At 46.5% G+C, this 10,000-nt stretch overlaps 1 protein-coding gene across 1 annotated transcript in view; it reads right to left on the bottom strand.

Moving 5' to 3' along the window:
* Positions 1-10,000, bottom strand: part of LOC115807459 (liprin-alpha-3-like) — a 32,231-nt gene that overhangs the window by 13,485 nt on the left and 8,746 nt on the right. The window contains exons 13-19 of the mRNA XM_030768451.1: positions 8,590-8,652; positions 8,413-8,489; positions 7,857-8,040; positions 7,274-7,437; positions 4,791-5,037; positions 487-620; positions 1-75 (exon numbers count right to left, since the gene is read on the bottom strand). The exon at positions 1-75 is cut by the window's left edge and continues 77 nt beyond it. Of these exons, the coding sequence (XP_030624311.1) occupies positions 1-75; positions 487-620; positions 4,791-5,037; positions 7,274-7,437; positions 7,857-8,040; positions 8,413-8,489; positions 8,590-8,652 (944 nt within the window). The remainder of the gene's footprint in view (positions 76-486; positions 621-4,790; positions 5,038-7,273; positions 7,438-7,856; positions 8,041-8,412; positions 8,490-8,589; positions 8,653-10,000) is intronic.

The raw sequence follows: 10,000 nt of genomic DNA, 5'->3' as shown, positions 1-10,000 counted from the left end.
TTGATGCTCTTCTTCTTACTGGACTTATGGAGAGAGTCTGTACTGCTCGCAGATATGCCTCCATCCACTGAGAGACTGGACACAAACAGAGACATTACGAGAACATTGTGGGCTGCACAGTGGCTTAGTGGTTAGCACTGTTGTCTCACACCAAGAAGGCCCTGGGTTCAAATCCAGGTGCCTCCTGTGTGGGTTTGCATGTTCTCCCTGTGTTTGTGTGGGTTTCCTCTGGGTGCTCCTGTTTCTTTCTACCATCAAAAGGATTAGTACTCCTGTCAGAGGCTGTGACTGGCATTGGTCCCTGGGCACCTGGGCAGCTGCCCACCACTCCAAGCTCGAGTGTGTGTGTGCGACCAGTAAAGTACTAACCTCTCTTCTCTTTTATATGTACTGCATTATCAAACACACACACACACACACAGAGCTATTTTCATTATTTTACTTGCTGTATTTAAATTTGAAGAGGAACTAGAATGACTGACTGACCTTTGGAACTCACGGTGATCATCCAGACCCGCCCCTGGGTGTGTGTGAGTCATTCTGTCCAATCGCAACGCTCGTGGCACGGGGGGCGGAGCTGAATCCACCAGAACCAGAGCTTTCTCGTCGTCTTTGCTGTTCTGGAATCAGACACAAATAAGGTGTGACCACAGGCGTACTCATACTGTCCTGCTGAGTCCAAATGAATGATGTGACAGTACTGTGAGACAGGGTCAGTGTCATACATGAGTGCGGTGCTTGGTTTTGGACTTCCTGTTGTCAGTGCAGTTTTGAGCCGTGTGGTGTCCCATAATCCCCCTGTGCTATGTGTAAGACTGTGCGTAATGTTAGCTCTGGAGTAGCTCGTTACAGAGAATCTACGTGTAAACTCTGTCTCCTCCTTATTAAGGCTATCACATCAGTCTCGTCAGTACCGCAATGTCGTTTTCACACAGACCATTGCATGCGCTGAAATATAGATTGTGTTATTATGATCATTTCACTATTATTTATTATTTTTGTTTATTTAAGAGGCTGTAGCAACATGAGTGCTCAGTGTTAGTGGTCAAATCCTTCTCACAGTCCTTCACTTCACTCCGGCAGAGTACAGACTGTCACTGTCAGTCTGCTCGTGACTTTAACTTCACTCTGGCAGAGTACAGACTGTCACTGTCAGTCTGCCCGTGACTTTAACTTCACTCCGGCAGAGTACAGACTGTCACTGTCAGTCTGCTCGTGAATTTAACTTCACTCCGGCAGAGTACAGACTGTCACTGTCAGTCTGCTCGTGACTTTAACTTCACTCCGGCAGAGTACAGACTGTCACTGTCAGTCTGCCCGTGACTTTAACTTCACTCCGGCAGAGTACAGACTGTCACTGTCAGTCTGCTCGTGACTTTAACTTCACTCCGGCAGAGTACAGACTGTCACTGTCAGTCTGCCCGTGACTTTAACTTCACTCTGGCAGAGTACAGACTGTCACTGTCAGTCTGCTCGTGACTTTAACTTCACTCCGGCAGAGTACAGACTGTCACTGTCAGTCTGCCCGTGACTTTAACTTCACTCCGGCAGAGTACAGACTGTCACTGTCAGTCTGCCCGTGACTTTAACTTCACTCCGGCAGAGTACAGACTGTCACTGTCAGTCTGCCCGTGACTTTAACTTCACTCCGGCAGAGTACAGACTGTCACTGTCAGTCTGCCCGTGACTTTAACTTCACTCCGGCAGAGTACAGACTGTCACTGTCAGTCTGCCCGTGACTTTAACTTCACTCGGCAGAGTACAGACTGTCACTGTCAGTCTGCTCGTGACTTTAACTTCACTCCGGCAGAGTATAGACTGTCACTGTCAGTCTGCTCATGACTTTAACTTCACTCCGGCAGAGTACAGACTGTCACTGTCAGTCTGCTCGTGGCTTTAACTTCACTCCGGCAGAGTATAGACTGTCACTGTCAGTCTGCTCGTGACTTTACTCTCTCTGTTCTCTTCTCCTGCTCTACACTCAACCCTCTGAACCAAGACCCTGAAACTGACCAGACTGAGCTTTGTGTACTGTTAGACCCGAGATGAAAATAATAAACATATAGTCAACTTTCCAGGCAATCCCCTGTGCACAGCCATGACGACACAGACACCTCTGTCCCAGAACCTGTCTGTCACACACAGACACCTCTGTCTCAGTACCTGTCTGTCACACACAGACACCTCTGTCCCAGAACCTGTCTGTCACACACAGGCACCTCTGTCCCAGAACCTGTCTGTCACACACAGGCACCTCTGTCCCAGAACCTGTCTGTCACACACAGGCACCTCTGTCCCAGAACCTGTCTGTCACACACAGACACCTCTGTCCCAGTACCTGTCTGTCACACACAGACACCTCTGTCCCAGTACCTGGCTGTTACACACAGACACCTCTGTCCTAGTACCTGTCTGTTACACACAGACACCTCTGTCCCAGTACCTGTCTGTCATACACAGACACAGACACCTCTGTCCCAGTACCTGTCTGTCACACACAGACACCTCTGTCCTAGTACCTGTCTGTTACACACAGACACCTCTGTCCCAGTACCTGTCTGTCATACACAGACACAGACACCTCTGTCCCAGTACCTGTCTGTCACACACAGACACCTCTGTCCCAGTACCTGGCTGTTACACACAGACACCTCTGTCCCAGTACCTGTCTGTCATACACAGACACAGACACCTCTGTCCCAGTACCTGGCTGTTACACACAGACACCTCTGTCCTAGTACCTGTCTGTTACACACAGACACCTCTGTCCCAGTACCTGTCTGTCATACACAGACACAGACACCTCTGTCCCAGTACCTGGCTGTTACACACAGACACCTCTGTCCCAGTACCTGTCTGTCATACACAGACACAGACACCTCTGTCCCAGTACCTGGCTGTTACACACAGACACCTCTGTCCTAGTACCTGTCTGTTACACACAGACACCTCTGTCCCAGTACCTGTCTGTCATACACAGACACAGACACCTCTGTCCCAGTACGTGTCTGTCACACACAGACACCTCTGTCCCAGTACCTGGCTGTCATACGCAGACACAGACACCTCTGTCCCAGTACCTGTCTGTCACACACAGGCACCTCTGTCCCAGAACCTGTCTGTCACACACAGGCACCTCTGTCCCAGAACCTGTCTGTCACACACAGACACCTCTGTCCCAGAACCTGTCTGTCACACACAGGCACCTCTGTCCCAGAACCTGTCTGTCACACACAGACACCTCTGTCCTAGTACCTGTCTGTCACACATAGACACCTCTGTCCCAGTACCTGTCTGTTACACACAGACACCTCTGTCCCAGTACCTGTCTGTCATACACAGACACAGACACCTCTGTCCCAGTACCTGTCTGTCACACACAGACACCTCTGTCTCAGTACCTGTCTGTCATACGCAGACACAGACACCTCTGTCCCAGTACCTGTCTGTCACACACAGACACCTCTGTCCCAGTACCTGTCTGTCACACACAGACACAGACACCTCTGTCCCAGTACCTGTCTGTCACACACAGACACAGACACCTCTGTCCTAGTACCTGGCTGTTACACACAGATACAGAAACCTATGTTCCAGTACCTGTCTGTCACACATAGACACCTCTGTCCCAGTACCTGTCTTTCACACATAGACACCTCTGTCCCAGTACCTGTCTGTCACACACAGACACAGACACCTCTGTCCCAGTACCTGTCGTCCACACACACACACACACACACACACACACACACATACAGATAGATACCTCTGTCCCAGTACCTGTCTGTCACACATAGACACAGACACAGACACCTCTGTCCCAGTACCTGTCGTTCACACACACAGACACAGACACCTCTGTCCCAGTACGTGTCTGTCACATACAGATACAGACACTTCTGTCCCAGTACTTGTCTGTCACACACAGATGCACAGACACCTCTGTCCTAGTACCTGGCTGTTACACACAGATACAGAAACCTATGTTCCAGTACCTGTCTGTCACACATAGACACCTCTGTCCCAGTACCTGTCTTTCACACATAGACACCTCTGTCCCAGTACCTGTCTGTCACACACAGACACAGACACCTCTGTCCCAGTACCTGTCGTCCACACACACACACACACACACACACACACACACACATACAGATAGATACCTCTGTCCCAGTACCTGTCTGTCACACATAGACACAGACACAGACACCTCTGTCCCAGTACCTGTCGTTCACACACACAGACACAGACACCTCTGTCCCAGTACGTGTCTGTCACATACAGATACAGACACTTCTGTCCCAGTACTTGTCTGTCACACACAGATGCACAGACACCTCTGTCCCGGTACCTGTCTGTCACACATAGACACAGACACCTCTGTCCCAGAACCTGTCTGTCACACACAGACACACACAGACACCTCTGTCCCAGTACCTGTCAGTCACACATAGACACCTCTGTCCCAGTACCTGTCTGTCACACACAGACACACAGACATCTCAGTCCAAGTACCTGTCTGTCACACACAGACACAGACACCTCTGTCCCAGTACCTGTCTGTCACACACAGACACAGACACCTCTGTCCCAGTACCTGTCTGTCACACATAGACACCTCTGTCCAAGTACCTGTCTGTCACACACAGACACAGACACCTCTGTCCCAGTACCTGTCTGTCACACACAGACACAGACACCTCTGTCCCAGTACCTGTCTGTCACACATAGACACCTCTGTCCCAGTACCTGTCTGTCACACACAGACACAGACACCTCTGTCCCAGTACCTGTCTGTCAGGGTCTCTAGCAGGTGAGCCTGAGGGGAGCTGTGGGGTGGATGGATCAGAGCTGGGGGGTGAGGGAGAGGCCAGGGTGGAGGAGGTGAGTGATGGAGTGATGATACCCCTCCCTCCGTCTCTTCCTCCGCCTAGTGAGGATGGAGGGATGAGAGGATCATCCACGACCACACTGCTGACACGGCTCTCAATCTCCTCTGCTCTCAGTTCAGTGCTCTCCTTCTCCTCCTGAATGAGCCTGAGAGACAGACAGACAGAGAAACAGACAATTCAGTGCTTTATTCCTCCCCCTGAATGAGCCTCAGAGAGACACACAGACAGACAGACAGACAGAGAGACAGACAGACAGAGAGACAGACAATTCAGTGCTTTACTCCTCCTCCTGAATGAGCCTCAGAGACACACACAGACAGACAGACAGAGAGACAGACAGACAGAGAGACAGACAATTCAGTGCTTTATTCCTCCTCCTGAATGAGCCTCAGAGACACACACAGACAGACAGACAGAGAGAGAGACAGACAATTCAGTGCTTTATTCCTCCTCCTGAATGAGCCTGAGAGACACAGATAGATTAGTGTGTACACTACAGATTATAACGTATTGGAGATGTATATAGAGTGTGTAAACTACAGACTGTAAAGTACTGGGGATGTGTATAGAGTGTGTAAACTACAGACTGTAAAGTACTGGGGATGTGTATAGAGTGTGTAAACTACAGACTGTAAAGTATTGGGGATGTATATAGAGTGTGTAAACTACAGACTGTAAAGTATTGGAGATGTATATATAGTGTAAAGTGTTGGAGATGTATATATAGTGTAAAGTGTTGGAGATGTATATATAGTGTAAAGTGTTGGGGATGTATATAGAGTGTAAAGTGTTGGGGATGTATATAGAGTGTAAAGTGTTGGAGATGTATATATAGTGTAAAGTATTGGAGATGTATATATAGTGTAAAGTGTTGGAGATGTATATATAGTGTAAAGTATTGGAGATGTATATATAGTGTAAAGTGTTGGGGATGTATATATAGTGTAAAGTGTTGGGGATGTATATAGAGTGTGTAAACTACAGACTGTAAAGTATTGGAGATGTATATAGGGTGTAAAGTGCTGGGGATGTATATAGAGTGTAAAGTGTTGGAGATGTATATATAGTGTAAAGTATTGGAGATGTATATATAGTGTAAAGTGTTGGAGATGTATATATAGTGTAAAGTGTTGGGGATGTATATAGAGTGTAAAGTGTTGGGGATGTATATAGAGTGTAAAGTGTTGGGGATGTATATAGAGTGTGTAAACTACAGACTGTACAGTACTGGGGATGTATATATAGTGTAAAGTATTGGGGATGTATATAGAGTGTAAAGTGTTGGGGATGTATATAGAGTGTAAAGTGTTGGAGATGTATATATAGTGTAAAGTGTTGGGGATGTATATAGAGTGTAAAGTGTTGGAGATGTATATAGAGTGTAAAGTATTGGAGATGTATATATAGTGTAAAGTATTGGAGATGTATATAGAGTGTAAAGTGTTGGAGATGTATATATAGTGTAAAGTATTGGAGATGTATATATAGTGTAAAGTGTTGGAGATGTATATATAGTGTAAAGTGTTGGGGATGTATATATAGTGTAAAGTGTTGGAGATGTATATATAGTGTAAAGTGTTGGGGATGTATATAGAGTGTAAAGTGTTGGGGATGTATATAGAGTGTGTAAACTACAGACTGTACAGTACTGGGGATGTATATATAGTGTAAAGTATTGGGGATGTATATAGAGTGTAAAGTGTTGGGGATGTATATAGAGTGTAAAGTGTTGGGGATTTATATAGAGCGTGATATAAGGTCCACTGTCAGAGGGCGGCTGAGTGTTACATGACACAGAGACAGGGAGAAATATGTAAGGTTGTCTTAAACTCTCTGCCTGATCAGCCTCTACTGTCATTATGTCAACAAGTGTGTGACGTTTCCATGATAGACAGGGAGTAGATTACATCCTATAGAGACTACACTATAGAGTATAGGGAGCAGATTATACAGTACAGAAAGCAAATTATGGGGTATAGGGAGTAAATTATGGAGTGCAGGGTGTAGATTACACACAATAGTGAGTAGATTACAGACTATATTGAGTACAATGTAGAGTATACAGAGCAGTTTATAGAGTGTAGGGAGTATATTATACATTATTGGGGATATATTATGTGGTAGAGGGAGTAGATTGCAGATTATAGTAGGTAAATTATAGAGTCTGGTGCGTAGATTAGGGAATCTGGATAGGGAGAAGGGTATAGGGATTAGACTATACAGAGTTAGGAGTAGATTATGGGGTACAGGGAACAGATTATAGAGAGTAGGGAGTAGATTATGCAGTATGGATATTGTAAGATGTAGCGGGTAGTTTATGGAGTGTAGGGGCTAGATTACAGAGTGAGATTATAAAGTGTGTGGGGGCGTAAAACACTCACTTGATCTCCTTGTTAATGGCCTCCAGTTGTTCCTGCAGCATAATGGCCAGAGTCTGGACATCTGTCTGTCCACTGGGCGACAGCAGCTCCGAGCCAACGAGCCTCTCCCCTTCCTCATCCTCCTCCTCCTCATCAGAGCACCCACTGCCATCCCATTCCCCATACTACAGACGGAGATGGAGCAGTTAGAGAAATCGAATTTAAAATTAGCATTGGTACTAATTCCTACCTTCGCTCCCGACAGTAACAAATACCCTTTGTAATACTACACCTACTTTGTAGTGCTACTACTGCTACTGCTACTGCTAATAATAATAATAATAATAATAATGATAATAATAATAACACTTCAAAATAGGGTTTGACCATAATGCCATCATAAAGCCAATAGTCAGTGCTTATCTGACTTACGAATGAAGCATTTTCCAGGGAAGTTTGATATGTGTATTATACATCAGAACCTGTGTCACATATTAATAATGATAATAATAATAATAATAATAATAATAATAATAATAACCATAATAATGACACTATAGCATGTCTGTCAGTCACAGAAAGGCAGAGGCTACGATATCATCACCTTGCCAGGTTCCTCCCTGGAGTGACCCCAGCGACCCCGGTGTGACCTACGGCCTGTTGTGGCACCTGAGCTGCTATACCCGGCCGGGAGAGACCCGCCAGGCGGGAGAAACCGCAGCTCGGACACTGAGCCTGGGAGAGACCGCCGGAAGAGGGTGGAGGGCAGGGAACTGGCACTGCCCGTCCTAATCCAAAAAGAAAACAATCAGATCCGTGCTACAGCTCTGATAAACACAGAACTACACAGTGAGCATGTCTGAGACTACAGGCACAAGTGACAGAGACAAGGTGCCTCTTTTGAATGGATCAAAGCCTCCAAGTTCAGGAGACCAAAATAAACACCAAAACAAGTGTGGAAGCCAGAGGAGGATGGGTTGCCCCCTCTGAGTCTTGGTCCGTCTCACGGTTTCTGCTTCATTTGTCCTCCACTCTCTGTGTTACTGGCTTTGTTAGTTCACTGTGTTCACTGTGAGGATTCACTGATGAACATCGGATTTTGTTTGCCAGCATATAATCTGCGTTTGCTTGTGCTTTTGAACATACTGAGCATCTCTAACCTGGAGTAGGTGGAAGATCTTCCCCTGAGCTGGTCTAACTCCAGCTGAACCCTCTCCAGCTCAGCTATCAGCTGGTCCTGTGTGTGAGACAAACAGAACCAGAGACAGGGTATTGGTACTTTTTATACTCGATATCGTGTAATGCGTGTTGTGTAGTACGTGTAGAAAACAGAAGACCTTGTTTGCTAAAAGGTCATCTTGAATCTTCTTCATGTTGGCCAGCTCCTCTGAGAGAGTGTTCTGAAGGTGGACGAGAAGAAGAGAGGAATTCAGAACAGACGGACGGAAAATTCATATGGAGAAAACAGGCATATGAGAGCATACTGTTTTTATCATTTGCAGTGAGTTTGCTTGTGTTGGTCGATGTGTTAGTTTGCTTGTGTTGGTTGCTGTGTTACTTTTCTTGTGTTGGACGCTGTGTTAGTTTGCTTGTGTTGGTCGCTATGTTAGTTTGCCTGTGTTGGTCTCTGTGTTAGTTTGCTTGTGTTGGTCGCTGTGTTCGTTTGCCTGTGTTGGTCGCTGTGTTAGTTTGCCTATGTTGGACGCTGTGTTAGTTTGCTTGTGTTGATCGCTATGTTAGTTTGCTTGTGTTGGTCGCTGTGTTAGTTTGCCTGTGTTGGTTGCTGTGCTCGTTTGCCTGTGTTGGTCGCTGTGTTAGTTTGCTTGTGTATGTCGCTGTGTTAGTTCACCTGTGTTGGTCGCTGTGTTAGTTTGCCTATGTTGGACGCTGTGTTAGTTTGCTTGTGTTGATCGCTATGTTAGTTTGCTTGTGTTGGTCGCTGTGTTAGTTTGCCTGTGTTGGTTGCTGTGCTCGTTTGCCTGTGTTGGTCGCTGTGTTAGTTTGCTTGTGTTGATCGCTATGTTAGTTTGCTTGTGTTGGTCGCTGTGTTAGTTTGCCTGTGTTGGTTGCTGTGCTCGTTTGCCTGTGTTGGTCGCTGTGTTAGTTTGCTTGTGTATGTCGCTGTGTTAGTTCACCTGTGTTGGTCGCTGTGTTCGTTTGCCTGTGTTGGTCGCTATGTTAGTTTGCCTGTGTTGGTCGCTGTGTTAGTTTGTCTGTGTTGGTCGCTGTGTTCGTTTGCCTGTGTTGGTCGCTGTGTTAGTTTGCTTGTGTTGGTCGCTGTGTTCGTTTGCCTGTGTTGGTCGCTGTGTTAGTTTGCTTGTGTTGGTCGCTGTGTTCGTTTGCTTGTGTTGGACGCTGTGTTCGTTTGCCTGTGTTAGTCGCTGTGTTAGTTTGCCTGTGTTGGTCGCTGTGTTAGTTTGCTTGTGTTGATCGCTATGTTAGTTTGCTTGTGTTGGTCGCTGTGTTCGTTTGCCTGTGTTGGTTGCTGTGCTCGTTTGCCTGTGTTGGTCGCTGTGTTAGTTTGCTTGTGTATGTCGCTGTGTTAGTTCACCTGTGTTGGTCGCTGTGTTAGTTTGCCTATGTTGGACGCTGTGTTAGTTTGCTTGTGTTGATCGCTATGTTAGTTTGCTTGTGTTGGTCGCTGTGTTAGTTTGCCTGTGTTGGTTGCTGTGCTCGTTTGCCTGTGTTGGTCGCTGTGTTAGTTTGCTTGTGTATGTCGCTGTGTTAGTTCACCTGTGTTGGTCGCTG

The sequence above is a fragment of the Chanos chanos genome, chromosome 3 (assembly GCF_902362185.1).
Source record: "Chanos chanos chromosome 3, fChaCha1.1, whole genome shotgun sequence".
Taxonomy (NCBI): domain Eukaryota; kingdom Metazoa; phylum Chordata; class Actinopteri; order Gonorynchiformes; family Chanidae; genus Chanos; species Chanos chanos.
Note: the sequence above shows the minus strand (reverse complement) of the source record. Positions and strands in the feature narration are given on the sequence as shown.